This window comes from Apodemus sylvaticus, chromosome 15 (genome assembly GCF_947179515.1).
Source record: "Apodemus sylvaticus chromosome 15, mApoSyl1.1, whole genome shotgun sequence".
NCBI classification, from domain to species: domain Eukaryota; kingdom Metazoa; phylum Chordata; class Mammalia; order Rodentia; family Muridae; genus Apodemus; species Apodemus sylvaticus.
In genome coordinates, this window is record NC_067486.1 from 82,382,978 (window position 1) to 82,402,737 (window position 19,760).

Sequence of the window (19,760 nt, forward strand, 5' to 3'; positions counted from 1 at the left end):
GGATGTCACATGTGGCCAGCCTGAGGTGCTGCTGTATGATAGATAAGTGGTTCCCATACATCAAAGATGAACTTCTACAGGGGAAAGGCAGCAGCAGGAAACTGATGATTCCAGATCCTTTCAGGCTCCAATGCTGTCATTGCCAGAGCAGGAAAAAGACTTCTTGTGAGGGAGGAGAGGACATTAGAAGGAAAAGGCCGGGAAAGCAAATGGTTTGGTATCCAATGCATGTTCATTTATTTTACACTTAGAAAAAAAATTGCCCTCCCCTCTGTCCCACCCCACCCCCACACAAAGTGTCTCTTTTTACAAACATTTAAAAATTAAACCAAATGAAGATAGACAAGTTAATTTCAGTACAATTTTTTTTCAGTGTAGCTGTCATAATTAGAGTTTAAATTTCCTACAAGTGACCAATGTCCAAGTAACTTGTAGGGATATCCTGATCAACCAAAAGAAACTCCATATTCCAAGTTAGCAAATTCTAGTACAAAAATAGTCCATGTGTCAGAACAGCTTAGCTTTCACACAGGCTCCGGGTCCATCTGCCGACTGCGCCATCCCTAACTCCCAGCTCTCGCTCTCACAAATGGCTCATTCATTATAGCTGAAGCAGCACAGCACCTGCAGTGGCCGGAGCCAGCATCTCCCTTGGGGCCAGGCTGGAGACAGGCTCAAGAGGTCCCTGCTGGCCCCAGGGCAGCAAGGCAGAGCCCCAGTCCCAGCCCCAAGTCCAAAGTTTGGCCTGTATGGAGGGACAAGCTGCCCCTCTGGAGTCATTGAGGCCTGGGACATAGACCAGGTCCACCCAGGGAACTGGGCTAGTGCTGGTGCAGGACAACACATCTTCTGCCTAGGTCTCTCTCCCTACTACGGCCCTGACAGGTGGAGCTAGCCCCGGGCACCTGCCAGTGGCAATAGTGTGGCCCTGCCCTTGCAGCAGCTGGGGCAAACCAGGACAGGCTACTTGTCTCTCAGGATGTCCAGTTGTTCCTGGCACTCAGTAAAGAGGCGCTGGAATCGAAGATTCTGCCCAATGACTGGCAGCAGTTCCTTCAGCAGCTCCCTTTTCCGCAGACCCTGTGGACACAAGATTAACAGTTGAGGGATATATCCGAGGAGGTCTAGACTCTGGGGCCATTTCTGGCTTGGCAGAGACTCTGCAACTGAAGTACAGAGATAAAAAGCAAAACCAGGTGAGTGTACATGAAGAAAGGCTAGAAAAGACAATGTCGTACAGGGAAAGAGGAATGACCAGGCTCTGCCTAGAACCTACATTGGCTAAAAGTCACCACAAAACTTCCTAGGTAGGATTCTTAGAGATTTAACTTTGCAGGGTAGGGAAGGTGGCAGACCAATATTTTCCTATTCCAGGCAGGGCTATCCTGAAGGGCAATCTCAGGTTAATAAGGCACATAGGGACAGTAGTGACTTCTGGTCTTCTGCCTGTATTTCTTCCCCTGCTCCTGCTGGCAGTGTGCAACAGCCATTACTAAGTAGGCTTTCTGCTGCACAGCACATAGAGTACGTCTACAAGAGTATCAAATGAAAACCAGTCAAGCGGAAGGCATGTACCCAGCGAGGGCAGAGAGAGAATGGGAACTGCAGAGGCCAGGTCAGATCAGGGAGGCAACTCAGATTCAGGAACTACGCCAGCTAATGGGGCAAAGCGAGGAGAAGCTGCATGAGTAACGCTGGGGGTGGGTGAAGGACACACCACAGAGTATTTGGGGACCTAGGTTCAATCCCCGCCATATACATATAAAAACAATCCCATAACATACCCTAAATTTTATCTTTGAAACAGGGTCTTGTACAACCAAGCCAGCCTTAAACTCCCTATGCTGCCAAGGGTGACCTTAAACATCTTGTCCTCTGGCCTGTCACCCATGCACTAGGATTTACCATGACACCAGAGCCACAGCCTCAATCCTATAATATAGATTTCTTTAAATATACCAAAAATTCTATTTAAAATACGAGTGTATTAGACTCTTGGAATCAGGAATCAGGCCCAGCTGAAGAACATTTGCCTTGAGTGACTTCAGGCCCCATACCCAGCAGTCTACAAAAGACAGCAACAATACATAACCACGGACACAGGAAGGTGGAAGTTAAAGATGGAAAAAGATGTTATGAAAACTTGACAAAGCTTGTTAGTAACATGTTTCACTCTGAAAGAAACACTTACAAAAGAAAGTACCAGGTTTGTAAAATGTCCTATAAGGAACACCCAAAGATCAGGACTGTCCAACCTCATACAAACAGACAACAACCAAAAAAAGAGAGAGAGAGAGAGAGAGAGAGAGAGAGAGAGAGAGAGAGAGAGAGAAGAAGAAGAAGAAGAAGAAGAAGAAGAAGAAGAAGAAGAAGAAGAAGAAGAAGAAGAAGAAGAAGAAGAAGAAAAGAAGAAGAAGAAAAGAAGAAGAAGAGGAAGACCAACTCTATCTATTTTGCAAATAACTCAGGCTAGCCTTAAACCAAACAAGGCCAGTGTAGAAATGAATCAGATTCTGGACTGATGGATGTCACCATGAAATCACATGCCCAACAAATTTATTAGCGATATTTTCTAATGTAACTATAACCAAATTGGATTTAATGCAGAAAAGGGGAGTTTATCAAAAAATATATAACTTATTATATTCAAAGATTTCAAAACTGCACTGAAGTGTTTAGCAAAAACAGTAAGACGGGTGGTTCTGTTTCCAGACAAAACTGGAAAATAGAAAATGCTTATTTAAAAGGTGATTTGGTTTTGTTTTTGTTTTGTTTATCTATGGCGAAAACAAAAGCAAAACACTAAGGACAAGCTAAATAAAAATAGCAGATATAGTTGGTTATAGTGATATGTCTGGATCCCAGCATTTGGCAGGTGGGGCAGGAGGACTGCATGTTCTGGGCCCAGAGGTACACAGAGAGACCATTTTGTGAGACCCTGTCTCAAAACAAAAACAGATCAACCAGGAAAAAAAAAAAGACAAAAGCTAAAATTAAGTGGCACCAGAGATCAAATAGGCCTAAAGGTCATCTACAGGACATTCCATCTACACTAAAGAATACTCATTCTTCTCAGCAGCCCATAGAACTTTTTCTACAACAAATCACGGTGCATGAGAATACAAAGCAAGTCTCAACAAATATATGAAATTTCAAAAATTTCTTTGTATTCTGATCAAAACTGAATAGGACTAAAAATTAATAAAAGGGGAAATTACAGAAAATAAAGAATAACAACGATTAAACCACATACTTAAATGATGGCTGGACCAATTCAAGAAATAATTATTTTTAAATCCAAGGAATGAATGAAATGAACATACGACTTACCAAAATTTATGGGATATAATGAAGGTAGTCCCAAATGCGGAATTTTTAACTCTAAGTGCTCATATTGAAAACCAAATAAAGCATTGAAGGTGTGAACAAACCAAACCCCAAGTCAGCAGAAGGAAAGAAAGAAAGATCAAGGATGCAATTAAAAAGCCAATCATTATTCCCAGAGACAGAGGCTTATTACTGTAGCAGTGGTATCCTAAACAGATCTTGTAAACAGAGCCACACTTAGATAATCGAAACTGTAAAGAAGATAAAGTGGGAAAGAAAAAAGGGGGTTAGTCAATAAGGGCTACTAAAACATTAGGCATCTGAATAAGAGAATAAAAAGGCAGCTGCTCAACACACTACACTCTTCCAAAGGGTTAAGAAATTAAATGTTAAAACAATCTAAAACATCAAAAGGACAAAAACTAAAAGCAAGACAATGAAACCACAATCTGTGAACTCTAAGCATAAGAAAACCATATGTCACAAGATCAGGAGGATATGAAAGTGTTACTTTATCAGTTCTTGGGGCGACAGAGATCACTAAGTTAAGAGCACTTGCTTTTCCTGAGGTCCAGAGTTCAATTTCCAGCACCCACATTACAACAAATCACAACTGTCTATAATTGTAGTCCCATGCCCTCTACCGTGTGCAGACTGTATGCAGGCAAAACACCTACATACAGATCTAAAACATAATTTGGGAGTGTCTTAGTTTGGATTTTATTGCTGTGAAGAGACACCATGACCAAGGCAACTCTTAGAAAGGAAAGCATTTAATTGGGGCTGGCTTACAGGTTCAGAGGTTCAGTCCATTACCATCTCAGTGAACATGGGAGGCATGACATCATACAGGCAGACTTGGTGCTAGAGGAGCCAAGAGTTCTAATCTTGATCTGAAGACAGCCAGGAGGAAACTATCTTCAGCAGAGCCTGAGCATAGGAGACATCAAGTCCCACCTACACTTCTTCCAATAAGGCCACACCTCCTCCTACAAGGCCACACCTCCAAATAATGTCACTTCCTATGGCCAAGCATTCAAACACATGAATCTTCAGGGGCCAAACCTATTTAATCACCACAAGGAATCTTATAACAAGTGAGGTAATATCCTATGACATAAATAGATTACAGCAAGTTATAAACTCAAAACATAAACTTGAAACTCATATCCATGCATATACACTCATGCTCCAATTACAGCTCATAAACTAACTTGGGAGGTAGTGGGGAGGTGGTGCCTCTCAGGTCCTCTAGGACTTGCCTTCCCCACAGCATCAGACAGGCTCTACTCCAACGCACCTCACAGGCCTGCACAATTCCAGGACTTCTCTCCCATATCCACAAGGCAAACTGCCACCTCCCATCACTGTCTCACTCCACAAGCCCAAGAGTTCCTCCAAGTGCTGCCAGGCAACCTGGCTACTTCTTGATTTTCCAACCCCCGCCCCACCTCCCAGACTAGGCCTGCTTCTTCCCACCCTGCGAGCCACTTGTTCCCCTGGGATCTCACTTCTCAGTATTCCCAGAAGGTTCTGACACCCTGGACCTAACAGTCCTCCTGATTAATTCCTAAGATCTCTTCCCTCCAACTGCCAGTTGGCCAGAGCTTATGAAGAAGGAAAAGCAGACATGGAGATGCAGGATGCACCAGAAGGCAGCGGAGCAGAGGACCATGAAGGTGTGTGATTCTCATTAGATGAACAGGGGTATAAGCTGCAGGCACAAGGAGTTTACAGAAGCTCAAATAGGTAGGACCAGAAAAAAGATCTTCACAACATATTACAGATAAAACAATAAAAACATAAAGAAAGAGAATTTCAAGCCACAAAGAGGTAAAATTACCCAAGAGACATCAAAATAGTAACTTCAACAGAAAAAATTAAAAGCTGGAAGGGACTGGAAAGATATATTCCAAGTTGTAAAATACCACAAATGCCAATATAGACCCAGTAAAACAAATATTGAAAGAGAAATAAAAAATCAGTGTTTCAGGACTGTCACTGAATGTGACAGACTCCCTAAAACAAAGGCCCCTTGGAAATGAGGCTCTCACCAGGTAAACCTGACTCACAACAAGAACTTAGCCCTAGTGGGGTCCTTTGGGGGATCCCTCCAGGAACTACAAGCACCAAAGAACCCTTACCCCATGGGACTCTACTGTAAGGATGGGCCATGCCTGCCTTTATCTTCAGGAACTCAGAATGGGCCATACTGGGGGTCCCCAAGATATCTCTCAGTTACTATCTGCATCAGTGCCAACTTACATTTACTAACACACTGAACTGACCTCTTCTTGCTCAAGACTTAAGTTTCCACAGGAGTCTAGAGACCTCAAGGGTCTTTCCTGGGTTGTGTGTGGACCCCAAGAATGGTGGGTAGATATCATTTTTAATAGTCATGTATTTTCCATGTGTTAAATGCAATTAGCTCATCAAAAAGAATTTTTTGAGAGACTTCAAATTAAGAACTTAATAAATAATGTTCCTTAAGAAACTTGAAAAAGCAAGTATAACCCAACCCAAAAACAACGAACAGAAAGAGATACTCACAACCAGGGCTGAAACTTAAATAAATAAACAAAAATAAATAAATAATAGGTATAATCCAAATAACCAGTGAAAGGAAGAGCTGGTTCTTTCAAAGGATTAATGACATTGGCAAACCATCAACAAATTCACAACTGTAACTGGACAGAGGTTCCTCTGTCTTCTCTCAGCTGGAGACATCTTTGGTTTATCTTGAAATTGCTCCCCCACTTTTTCTATCCCCACCATGAAAAGTCCCATGGGAAAGCACCCAACCCTGTTCTAGAAACTCAGGGTCAAAATGCTCCAGCTACATCTCGCTGCTTGCTTTTGGCTTCTGATACACTGCTTGCTGCTTTATTTTCTTCGGCAACTGCCAACCAGGATGTAGTTTTTCTGTTTTTTGTTTGTTTGCTTGTTTGTTTGTTTGTTTTTGCTTTAAAAGTTCCTGTAAAATGCATTTGAGGCTGCTCTATGGTGTTTCTCTCTAGGCAGTTGCCAGCTGCCTGTCAGCCTAACACAGACTCTCAGTATGGACTTTCGTTATGCTAAGTCCTACCAAAATACTTTCTTGACCTTCGCCAGTTTGACCAATCCCAAGAGTTACAGACCTTGGGTTACAAAGTCTAAAAAGGTCCAACTTTGTACATCAGAAGCTACCTATCTCAGCTACCAGGGGGGCAAAAGGAGCTGGTCTCAAAGTAGGATTGCTACCTGGATCCTTCAGATCCCAGTCCCAAAGGTCAAGAGACGGGCTCAAGAGTACCTAGGTGCAATTGGGTGTCGCTGCCTCTGGATACCAGGGCTTGCTTTATTTTCCTTGCAACTGCCAACCAGGATGTAGTTTCTGTGTCTTTGCTTTTAAAAGCTCCTGTAAAATGCATTGAGGCTGTCCTGTGAGAAGTCTTTCTCTTCAGGCAGTCACCAGCTGCCGTGTGGCATACATAATATAATCTCAATTGGGATTTTGTTTGTGCTGGTATGTCTTTGGGTCTCTATCCCACAAGACAGTGACTAACAAAACAAAACAAACACAAAAGACCCAAATTAAAAATTTTAAAAATCAAAGGAGAGGCAAAACAACAGAAAGCAATGATGTTTAAAAATTTTAATAAAGACCTTTTAAAAATCTATTCCACTATGTTAGAAAGTCTAAAAGAAATAGACAATTTCTTTTTTTTTTAATTTATTTATTTATTATATGTAAGTACACTGTAGCTATTTTCAGATACCAGAAGAGTGTGCATCAGTTCTCATTATGGATGGTTGTGAGCTACCGTGTGGTTGCTGAGATTTGAACTCAGGACCTTTGGAAGAGCAGCCAGTGCTCTTAACCGCTGAGCTGTCTCTCCAGCCCCGACTAACTTCTAGACACGTACAGAATAACAAAATAAAACCAAGACAAAGTAAATAATTTTCAAAGACCCATAACTAGTTGTAGTGGGTTGGGCCTAATGTGCTTGTATTCTAATTTAATTTGGGTCCCAAAACTGTTTGAATGAGAGAGTCCAGCATGTAAGATGAGGGACCCTGACCCCAATTAATTCTGATTGGTAAACCAAGAAGCCAGCAGCCAGCAGGGCAGACAGAGGCAGGACTTTAGAATTTTCATGCTTAGGACCAGGAGAAGGAGGAGGAGATAGATCTACCAGGTCAGGAAAGTGAGGAGAGGAGAGAAGCCATGCTTGAGAAGAGTGTAGGGCTGAGAGGCATGGCTGCCATTTGAAGCCAGGAGAGCGTGTCCCAAAGCTCAGACCAGCTGGACAGCCCTCTGGGTCCAGAGCAGCCAAGAAAGCAGACAGAATTTAGTAAGTTACAACTCGGAATTATCGGCAGAAGGTAGATTCTCTCAATAGTGGAATTAGGCAGTAGCCCAGCTATTGTGTTAATTAAGACATATCGAAATATAAGGGCTGTGTTTGTGTGTGTGTGTGTGTGTGTCTTTCATTTGATAATGTAGACCTTTGGGGTGGGTAGTGAGCCCACTGCCAGGATTTATTAATTAACAAATTAATTATTTCAATAATCAGCAACAAAATTGAAAGTTATAGTCTCCCAACTAAAAAGGCCGAGTACCTGAACCAAGTCTGAAGAACCAACATCAACACTACTGAAATTACTACATGACATAGAAAAGGAAGAAACAGTTGAAAATGGTTTTTAATAGAACCAATGTTATCCTGATCACAGATAAAGACATAACAAAAGAAAATGAAAGATGATCTTCCTCTGTCCCTAGAGGCATCTGTCCCTGTCACCTTGACAGATGACCCTCACAAGAGGCCACTCAGGTGAGCTTAGCAAGGTTATGCACAAGATGACCCCTGCACAGCACCATAATGCATGAGCAGGGCATAGAACTCCTGAGACCACTCCTGCAAAAACCTCAGACACCAGAGACCCCAGGCACCACTAACAGGAACAAGCAGTGGTAGAGAAATGGAAGAGAAAGAGAAGAATGTAGGCACAAGGAAGAGTCAGAACTGGAGCATTCAGGGTAGAGAGGGACAGCCTGATGTGAGTAGCAGTAATGCTACTGGAGACCATGCTCCTTGCCTGTGCTACCATGTCTGGGTTCTTGGCCCTGAAGTAGCCAGGGTCTATTAACCACCAAAGACCAGGTAGACATCCCTGGTCATGACATGTTAATACCTGAGAGCTATAAAGAACTGGCCCTATCCCTCAACTAGGCATCATGGAGAGCTGACCCCTCCCCTGGTCAGTTAGTACTCAGGAGAGCAGCTCTGCACACCGTGACAGTGCAGGTGAGCTGGCCCTACAACTAGCTTCCTATGTGATGATGTGGATGAGGGAGCGATACCCTCCTCCTCACTTAACCTCACCACCTCTCATGTGGCAGCATGAGACCTGGCATTGGAGTCATGAGAGCAGGAGAACTAGTCCAGCCCCTCACCAGCTGCAGCACTCAGGAGAGAAGCACTTCACCCAGGGTCCTTGATGGTGGGGGTGCCTGTGACCTGGCCCTGAAGGCATAAGCAAGGGAGAGCTGACCCTGCTATTTGTCTACCAATCAGTAACACAGGTGAGGGAGACATGCCCCCTACGTCTTACCACCTACAGCAGGCAGGAGAGCTGGCTCCACAGTAGTCAGAGTGGGAGAACTGGCCCTGCCCCTCAACTGCTGCAGCATTCAGAAAAGCAGGCCCTGTGCCTAATTGGGCAGCACAATAAAACTGACCCTAGATGTAGGGGCTGTGGGAGAGCCGGCCCTGCCTCTTGTCTACTGTGCAGTGGCACTGGCAAAGGAGAAATCTCCTCCCCTCCCTTTTGCCCTCACCACCAATAGAGGATGGGAGAGCTGGCTCCAATGGGGTCGTAAAAGTAGGAGAGCTGGCCTTGCCTCTCACCTGCTTCACCACTTGAGAGAACAGGACCTAAACTCCCCTGGGCAGCACAATAGAGCTGACCCTGGATGCTCGAGTTGCTGGTGAGCTTGCCTCAAGGGCAAACGCCCAGGAGAGCTGACTCTTCATCTCTTCTGCTAAGCAGTGGTGTGGATGAGAGAGACACCCTCCTGACCTCCCTTATGCCTTGACATCTATGGCAGGCAAGAGAGCTGCCCCCAGCCAGGGTCATAAGAGTGGGAGAACTAGCCATGCTCCCCTTACCAGCTGCAACAGAAGAACAGGCCCTGCACCTCACCTGGGTAGTGTGACAGAACTGACCTTGGCTGCAGGAGTTGCTGGGGAGCCGGCCCTGAGGGTGTGAGAGCAGGAAAGGCTACTTGCTGACCAGCAGATACCTCTCAGGCCCAGACCCAGGGTTTTGAATTGGCCCACTCCAACACCTACCCCATCGATAATGCGGGAGCACATAAAGGGGCTGATCCCACAGATGCAAGACTAGAGACCTCCATGACACAGGGCAACAACAGGATATCCGAGAGGAGTCCCAGGGAGGTTGTAGTATTCATAAAAGTATCAGAAGCCAGAGGCCACATATCAGACCGAGTAATTGCAATCAACAACTGCAAGCAAAGAAATATAGACAAAAGGTCCACAACAAAATTTTTTTTCTCTGTTGTGAGGAAGGTTGTAAGGGTGGGTACAAGGGTGGGTACAGAGGTTGGGAGATATGAGTGGAATTGGGATGAATGATGTGAAACTCACAAAGAACCAATAAAAAGTTTAAAAAAATGATCATCCTAATAAACATCAATATAAAAATTCTCACTGAAATACTTGCAAAATGAATTTAAGCTCATACCAAGAACATTCATCATAACCAAGATTGTAGCATTACTACAGATAGCTGGTTCAACAAACAAACCAAGAAACATTACCCATCACCTAGACTAAAACAAAATCATTTCAATAGACATAGAGAAAGACTGACAAAATCCAATGTGGCTACATGATAAAAGTGGCATATTTCAACATAATAAAGTCTACATACAACAGACCATTAGCCAACATTACACTAAATGGAAAAAAAAACACTCAAAAAATTCCCAATGTGATCAAGAACAAGGCAAGAGTATCTAATATCTTCACTCCCACTCAATGTAGTACTTGAAACCTTAGCCAGAACAGTAAGACAAGAGGAAGAAATAAAAGGGATACAAATAGGTAAAGCAGTCAAAGTCTCCTTATTTGCCTAGGACATGACTCTATATATGACAGACTACAGATGCCAAAAGCTCCTAGACCTGATAAACACTTTTAACAAAGTGACAGGATAGAAAATGAACACAGAGATATCATATCAATAGCAAACATACAGAAAAGCATCCCACTCATAATACATAAGAGTATTAGTTACTATTCTACTGTGCTGATAAAGCCAACCAATAAATATATCTTTATACAACCATATACCCTTTTCTACAAGAAAACCCTCATGACCAGATTCCAAAAGTATGTGCAAAGCTAGGGAGATAACATTAGATCAGCTTTTCTAGCAACAACCCTTAATGCTAGAAGTCTGAAGAAGAATGTTATCAACAGGGCCCTTAGAAGGAAGATTCTGAACCCAGAATTTCATTACCCAACTCAAAAGTACTGCCATGAAAGTAACAAATGAGATACAGAATTGGCCACTGTACACAGGAATGCCGTCAAAGCCTACGGTACTGACCATCCAAGCTTTGCCATCTCACTTCCTGCTGTCTTCTGGTCAGTACTCCCCAGAGCAGTTCCTTTACATTCCAAGTACCACCTCAGGACCTCCACACCTGCTTTTCCCTCTGCCTGGACATTTTCCCTTCAAACATGTGCATGACTTTGTCCTCCTTTTCTGGTTTCTTCTCAGGAAGTCAGCCTTTTAGAACACTCAGTACAGAGTAACATCCCACCAATGCTCAGTATCCATTTAACCTCTTTATCTTTTTTTCAAAGGCCCAAAATATTATACATGCCAAGTCGGTCCCTCTCTACAAGAAGGGGACTAGGTCAGCCTTGTATGCTAATGCTGCATCATGCCTCGAATGTACCTGCTCAGAGCAGGTACTACCTGTGAGCTAACTCTTGAATGCGAAAGTTTCTCCTGTCCTCTGCCAACTGGTTCCTTTTCCAACTCACTCAATAGTATGCCTATCCATCCACCTTTGCCAGGCCCAAAATTACAAAGTGAAAAGTTCATTATCCCCTTTCCTCCCTATCTACCAAGCCTTACTGGTTCTGCTACTATACATACTGGATCTGTCTCCTTGCCTCCTCTACAGCCACCACACTGATCTAACTTAGCAGGGACTCTGGGTCCTCAGGAGACCTTAAAGATCTACTTTCTGTATGTGTCTCCCCCCATCATCCCACACCACCTTCTAATTTGCTTCCTATGTGTCAAAGTAACTTCATGTGTGTAGCATGCCTTTTCTGCCTTCCTCATTACTTCCACCAAAATGCTGGTCCACGGCTGCAGGGCTGCTTTTCCTCATCCTTGGGTTTCATCTGAAACGTCCTTCTCTGCAATATTGCCAGCCCTCTGAACCAATTCAGACTCAAAGCAGCTGGTTAACCTTCTGGCCTAAGTGTGCCACCTTACCAAAGACACTGATCCTCACAAAGATAGAAAAGGACTCTTTTCCTTTTTAGAAGTAGATCTTACTATGTAACCATGGCTGCTCTGGCCTGGAACTTTATATGTAGACCAGGCTTGTCTCAAACAGAGGTCTGCCTGCATCTGCCTCTCAAGTAATGGGATCAAGGCATGTGCCACTGTGTCTAGCATGATCCTTCACTCTTACTACCATACCAAGAGTGCTAGTGGGCCACTTCTCTCAGCATGGGTGTGGTTCAAGCCCAAGTGTGCAGTGCCAGAAGCCCAGTACCCACTGATACCATGGATTAGGTAAGCAGTTGGATGTGTCATGACAAGAACTCTCAAAGCATTCTTTTGATTCAGGCAGAGATGCTCTTATTTTTAAAAATCTACCTTCATGATTATGATATAATTCTCATGGCAAGAATGAAAAAAAGCACCTACCACTACTGTTGACTCCCACTGACTTCCAGTGGAGCAGTGAACTGGACCCAGCAAGTCCTTGCATATTTCACGGAGGCGGTATTCAAACCCTAGTCATAGAAAAAAAATAACAAAAACAGGAACACATTATTGAAGGAAATGAAAATCAAGAATATGCTAAGCTGTATACACATTCAAGCTGAATGAATAAATATTTTATTGCCTCCAATGGACAAAACATGTCTATTTCTCTCTATTTGAGGCCTAGAGACCCATGAATAGTTTCTCACTCATTCATCAGTCTCTGGACAATAGGCAACATCCTCCCTGTCTGCTGGGCACATGTAATTAAGACACAGGTGACTCTATGATGAGAAACTGTCGGAAAACATGGGGAACTGGTGGAAGGAGTGGGTTAACAGTACCTGTTTGAGAGAAGACACGCTGCAGCTGGTGTGACAAGATTACAAGTAGGGAAGCAACTTCAAAAGGGAGGGAGCTGACTGGGAAGCTAACTACAGAATAACAACTGAATATGGCAAGATCAAGAGGCACAGGCACCACAGTACGGGTACCAGAAAAACCAGATGCAGAGTTTTGGGCGGCACTTGGACAGCTAACACCATAGGGACTGGACAAAATGAATAGGATGAATCTAGAACCTGAGAAGTAAATAGTATCTCATGTAGTTTAACACAGGGTTAAACCTGTCCTCTCAGCGACAACAAAACAAGGGGAAACAACTGGACACTAATATACTGTCCAGGGACAAGACTAGACACACGGAAGTGAAGAGTCCAGATGAGGCAGAGCCTCTGGGATACATAAAGGTGAGTATGTATCCCAGCTTGGGAAGGGGCAAACATTCCTGAGGAACAGGGTACACGACCTACGACATGACTGACATACCCCAGGTATGAGGACCTGGGAGGTCAACCTGTTTAGGAAGGCCAATGACCACAAGCTAAGCCCAGAGAGAGTCAAAGAGCAAGGAGAATAAAGTCTGTGTGGCCACAGGGCTTTACTAACAGGCTCCGTTACAGAGTCAGAGATAAGCAGGAGACTAGCTCTGTAAGTCACCCTGCAGACACTTGGTGCTCTTTTCTCTTCTAGATACTTAGATTTATTTTCCTTAACCCTTATCAAAATGGGGAAGGTGATGAAGGACAAAGCACAGGACGGGCAAGGCTGTGGAGAAGCTCTGGGAGGAGAGCTGGAGCTGTGTGGGTCCACCTGTGTGGAGCTGGGAGGAGAGTATTGGAGGGGCCAGTCCTGTGCCATACATTGGGAACCAAGCTCAGGGACAGGAAAGGCTGCCCACCAAGGACTGAGAGCTGCTGGAGGTCACTGCGCAGTCCACTTCCACAACTCCTCACTCCCTTCGGGGAAGCTGCTAAGAGCACAGGCCCTCTGAGAGTTCTGATGGGGTAGGGGTGGACTGAGGGCCCAGGAAGGCAGTGGAGAGCATCCATGATCTTCTAGCAAGACAGGTTCAAAGGCGAGAGGAAAATATTGTCAACAGGCACCCTTCTTGGGAGTAATCTTACCTTCATTCACAAGGTACCGAGCATAGAGGAGGAGCCAGTGGCGATACTCGTGGCCTGACTGTAGGGTAAGTGCCGCAGCAACCTGGTTCTCTAGGTAGGCCAGTGTGGTCTCCTGCTGTACCACATGAGGCACAGAGAAGAGCCGGGCAGCTTGCCTTCCAGAGCTACAGAGACCAGCAAGACAGGCACAATAAGACAGGGTGTACTACACTGGTGTAGACGGGCTGCTCCGTGCATCCCAGTGTACCAGAGAGGAGACAGAAGGGTGGAGAGCAAATAAGTACTCCAAGGCCTCCCAACCAGCAGTTGATGAATCTATCAACCTCTGTGTTCCTCATCAAAAGGCGGGCTGCATGGTAGCATCCACGTTCAGTATCTGCTGTTTGAGGTCCCGAAACAACAGCCCTATCCACTCCCAAACCCTGTGCCACATAGGTATCTACGACCCTTAGGAGCCTCACTGACTGTCACCTGGGCCTTTAAAGTGATGGGGGCAGGGTTCTTTCTAGCTGTCCCCAAAATACACTTGATGAAGATTAGAACTGTCAACCCCTCTGCACCAAGCAGCAGTTGGGACACAGGAAACAAGCAGGGACCAGACCCCTCCCAGTACAGCACTGCTGGCAGTGTCAAGACTCTCAGCTCACATACTTGGAGGTGCGGCCCTGAATTATGGCTAACGGTCCTGAACACAGCATGGCATCCTGGGATGGCAGGCTGTTCCTGAAATCTGCACACTGGGCCAATGAATCCTGCTTGTCAGAAACCAGGTTCCTGAGAAGGCAAAGAAAGAAACAGATGGTTAGGAAAACCAGAAGACAAAAGGGCAGGAGAACAAACCCTGCCCGCCCACACTAGCACACCAGTGAAGACACTGTCCTCCAAGACATGTGCCCATTACTGGCAGGCTTTCTAGTCACAAGTCTAATAAATGAGAGGAGTGTCACTCAACATTTTAGCTACATAGTCTTGGTTCTTAATGTCTTAATGACCCCATATGAAATGTATTCTGAATGGCTGGCTCACACAATGTTGTGTGAACTGGCCATGTTCTATCTGCTGGGAAACACCAGGCCTCCAATTTTCCTGATAAGGCAGTTCAGGACCCTCTACATACCTGTTAAGAAAAAATTCTCCATAAAATAGAAGGCTATCTTTATATGTCCAAAACAAAAAGTTGATGTCTTTTCCTTTTTTTTTTTAAAAGATTTATTTATTATATACAAGTACACTGTAGCTATCTTCCAACACACCAGAAGAGGGCATTGGATTCTATTACAGATGGTTGTCAGCCACCATGTGGTTGCTGGGATTTGAACTCAGGACCTCTGGAAGAGCAGTCAGCGCTCTTAACCACTGAGCCATCTCTCCAGCCCAGTCTTTTCCTTTTTCTGAGTCTCTAAAACGTCCAACTTGAGATCTTCCTGTCTCACTTTTCTTAAGTAAGTGCTATTGTTACAAGTATGTACCTCCATGCCTAACTTGCCTTTTCTTAAACGATCAACCTGTTTGCCTCACTATAATCACACATTAATACATAATTACTTACAAGTTAAGAAAAAAGGTAGCAGAAAATTTTTTTAACTGAAAAATAAAATCTGAGTGTTGAACATGAACTTATGCCTGGCAGCTGTTAACAGGAAAGGACCTAGAAGGTGTCACGTGTTGGCCCTGAGGGATGGCTGGCACACAGCTCATATGCTGAATATATCTGGGTTAGAGTCTCTAATGTGGGCTAGAAAGACGACTCAGATGGATAAACATTGGCTGCATGAGCAGGAGGACTGGCATTTGCATCTCTAGCACCCATATGAAGGCCAGACAACTATGGCAACCTGCTCATAATCTCATAATCCCAGTGCTCAAAAGCAGAGACAGAGGATGAGGGGCGGGGAGGGGACTAGCTAGTCTAGCCAAATGAGTAAGTAAGGAGAGCAATAGAGAAAGACACCAGACATCAATATATACCTACACACACTCACACACACAGAGACACACACCCCACACACATTTTTTTTAAAAAAATCTAAACTAGTCAAAGGAAATAGAGAAATCACATCACCAGCTTGATTTTTTCAGTAAGTCTGAAAGACCATTTTGTTAAGCCCATAGAATGGACTACTAATAAGGCTACCATGCTGGTAGTGGTTAAGGAGGCCTGTCTTTCAAGAACCATAAATGTCTCAGTATCTGTTCTGATAAAACTGGCTCGAGGAAATAAAATAGACTTTGAAGGGAGGGAATCCCAGGTTCACAGAACCCTACCGGGATGGTAGTGCACATACAGGGGTTGGTGAGAGTTCAAAAGAAAGAAGGACAAGCAGGAATGACCACCTATGGTCCCTGGTGCCCAGTATAGAAACACTCCCAGGGAACAGGACAGAGGGATACCTTCTTACCATGTGGAGAGGGATGGATTAAAGCAATATGCTTTCCCATCAGACAAATTCATCACTGGGATTCCATGCTGTGTTAGCAAGATCTGTGACACCGTCATATCACTTCCTGGAGGATACCACAGGAATAAGTTCTAATCAGTAATCATGAATTCACTAATGGGGACATCTGAACCCCGGCTCACACGATCCCAATATGAAGCCTCTGGACTACTGAATCATTATCTATATACCTCTGTTTGGTGCATTAGCCAAGCCATTCTGATAACTACCAGGATGTCTGTCACCCATTTTAGGGACCTATATAATCATCCTCCCAGAAAGCATGTCTCCCTGCTATGTAAGGAGAGCTCTGGCTCACAGTAAGCTGTGCCCTAAGCCTGGTTCTCGATATGGGCTAAGGGGGTGTGAACCACAGCTGTATCAGACCAGGGACTCTGACCCCAGGGGAAGAGGAGTGACCACCCATAGGGGTTACCTGACAATATGGAGTGTAGAGATTCTTCTTTCACCACAACCACCTGTCTGTGAACATCCCTAAAGAGACAGAGAACAGCTTGCTCTACATCCAAGTCAAAGATATGAGAATGTCTTCACTACATCCTGGTCCCTGCCTATTTCCCCACCCTATTTTGCCCAAATCTACACAAGAAATTCCAGGCAGCAGATCCACTGAGATACTCCCAACACCCACAGCTACCCTGAGAAAAACAGGGGTGTAGCCACCCTCTGCTAAAGGTCATCTCAGTACCAATGAACACTGCTAACTGCTCTTGGGCGCACTGGCCACTTCTCTGTTGGGTCCCCACCCAACCCCTACATAGACCGGAGGCCCCAGCCTGTGCCTGCCTCTCACCAAACAGATAGTGTGGCTGCAGCGGTGAGTGCCATGACGTAGGGGCCTGTGCAGTGCAAAGTAGAGATTGGAGATGGAAGGAGGATGGGAGGGAGGAGCCGGCGACCACAGGTAGAGAACACCGACAGCATCCTCTTTTCACAGGCAACACATACCACATCACTGCAAGGGAAGAGGGAATACGTCACAGGGGCCAGGTGAAGGACGCAGAGCCTGCCTTCCTCTAGGGCCTTGAGGGGTCTCAGACACTTGCACTGAGCAAGTGCTGCTACTGGGATGGCAAGGAAAGGGCTATGAAGGACCAGGGACACAAGGCACACAGCCTGTTTGGGCACTTACAAAGGGGCTTCTGTTTTCCCCTGTTCACCCAAAGAGCTGCTCACCTGATACTGACCAAGGGGTCCAGTACTTCACAAGGCTATTCAACACATGGTCGCCCAAAATATGTGCCTAACTCATCAGAGAAGACCAGTGCCCAGGTGACAGACTCCTGGCTACAACTAGTCAGTAAAGTCCAGACAAGGCCTCAGGGAACAGGCTGGGAGAAGGTAGACACTAGTCCCGGCTGTTCTAGGACAGCAGCTGAGCACTCCAGGCTCTCAGGGCTAGGACAGGAACGGTGTTACTTCATGAGCAAGGAATGCTTCAGAGGAGCACCCTCATCAAGATGTGGTCCTCAAGGACCTACCAAGAGGCCACTGTCTTTCAAGTACGGTGTCCACAGCCAGGGCACTGGTGCATGGGTTACTCACACCCTAGCAAGGCATATGGAGCCCTTGAGTCAGGGTACATTGTATGGGCAATTTCCCCTGCTTAGGAGTACTCCCAACTTTCCCATTCTAAGTATGAGCAAGACACTCATGTTTACGAATGTCTATTTCAAAGTATGAATAGAGGAAAACTTTGAACAGGACCTAATTGCAGGGAGGGAGTTCTCGGATTTGATAGCGATCTGTCTGTCTGATCATCACTCATGATCAGGGCTTCCCTTTAGCCAGCTTCCAGTAATGAAGCTGTGACATGGGCTGCAACACTGGCTAGGGTCTTTGTAGGCTTGGCCTGCACAGGAGAGGCTCCCATTCTTGCAGCTATATTGCTACAGGAGAGTCTATGCTGACATCCTTGGACTCCTGCTGGGACATGCCACCTGCCTTAGCACCAGAGTTGGTACAATTGTACCAAATGCACAGGAAGCTAGGACTTAAAACTCAGTGATACTGTGCCAAGGGAAAATCCCAAGGAGGCACAGAACTGTGGGATCTTCCAGAACCTAATACTATATAAACTCACTTGGGTCCAAGTGAATCTGACGATCTACCCAGCCAGTTAGATGAGAAGCATTCACACATGACCTCAAGGCAGGCAACTAAGGATCGAACCAAAATTGTTTGCTGAGAGATCACTGTTGCAAAGCCCTAGTAGAAATATCTGCTACACGGATGGTCATGAGAAATGATCAGACAGAACACAGTCACAAAGAGAGTTCCCTCTCTGCTACTGGGTCCCGTTCAAAGTTTTCCTGTATTCATACTTTGAAACTAGACAGTTGTAAACAAGAGAGCACTGGGTACCTGAAGGTGCTGGCTGTCTGTTTGAAGTAAGCCAAGGAAGGAGCCCTTGTGCTGCTGTACGAAGACACTGTGTGACTTCCCTGAACTAAGACAACCCATCGGCAATCCCACCTCCCAAGCCAGCAGGGCTAGGACTTGAAGCACCATCAGTCCTACCCATGACGTTGGGTGAAAATCCAGGCACCTGCGCAGGCCAGGGAAAGGCAGACAGACCTCAGGCAGGGGTCTTGCTAAACTGGGTTAAAGCCAGGCTTAAAGCCAGCCTGTGACAATATGAGGCAAGGACACTGACACGGTAGAGACTAAGAGGTGAATAAATGTTCAGAAGACGCCGAGGAGCCTCGCCTGAAGCTGTTCTCTTCTCACAGGTTATGTTCCATAACTGTGCCGGTGCAGTCCATCACGGCCCTTACCAGCTGCCGGCAGCAGTGAGGACGCGGCTGCTCAGCACTGTCTCCCACTCCTTCCCTTCACGGTTGCACTTGAGGCGACTCAGCCTTATCCCCCCAACAGTGGTCACTTCATTCTCCACCTCAATGTACATGGAGGGGTCAGAGCTCACCTGGATGGAGGAAAGCAACACATGACATCAGAGAGCAGTAGGCCTGTTCATGTAGTTCCTAGAGATGGGGGACTCTCGGGGACGAAAGACAGCCTAGGCTCTGAGGCAGGGCAGACAACAAAGACTGGCCACCAGAGAAGGGTGACAGGGCCTGGGCGATATCATCTCATAGAGGTGTAATTCGCCCAAGACTACAGCCTTGGACTTGGGAGTAAGCCTCAGACAAAGACTGCTATATCTGATAAGAGAGGAAAGTATAAAAAGCCCAAGGTGATCTCTACAGTAACAAACTTCCCTATGTAATACTATGGCATTACATAACTCATATCTTCATGGTCTACGTCAATGCCTGGCATGAAGCAGATTCAGCCTTATACATATCTACAGATCTGATCGGTAGAAGCTGGGTTTCTGTATAGAAAGCCAGGCAGAAGAGTTGACAGATTTACCCAAGTGCAAGTGGTGAAGTGGAGTGGCTGGTTAAAAGCAAGGAGCTACATTTCCTCTAGACACCAGAAACCGAGGATGGCTCCATGTGGTACTGAGAGTTGA

At 45.3% G+C, this 19,760-nt stretch overlaps 1 protein-coding gene across 3 annotated transcripts in view; it reads right to left on the reverse strand.

Annotated features, from left to right (window-relative positions):
- Positions 1-271: 271 nt before the first annotated feature.
- Positions 272-19,760, reverse strand: part of LOC127666361 (protein HIRA) — an 85,109-nt gene continuing 65,620 nt past the window's right edge. For all 3 annotated transcript variants that reach the window (XM_052159238.1, XM_052159239.1, XM_052159240.1), the window contains 8 exons: positions 19,060-19,208; positions 17,076-17,237; positions 16,698-16,756; positions 16,223-16,328; positions 14,475-14,597; positions 13,824-13,987; positions 12,298-12,386; positions 272-1,080 (listed from right to left, as the gene is read on the reverse strand). In XM_052159238.1, coding sequence (XP_052015198.1) covers positions 964-1,080; positions 12,298-12,386; positions 13,824-13,987; positions 14,475-14,597; positions 16,223-16,328; positions 16,698-16,756; positions 17,076-17,237; positions 19,060-19,208 — 969 coding nt within the window. In that variant the 3' untranslated portion in view covers positions 272-963. The remainder of the gene's footprint in view (positions 1,081-12,297; positions 12,387-13,823; positions 13,988-14,474; positions 14,598-16,222; positions 16,329-16,697; positions 16,757-17,075; positions 17,238-19,059; positions 19,209-19,760) is intronic.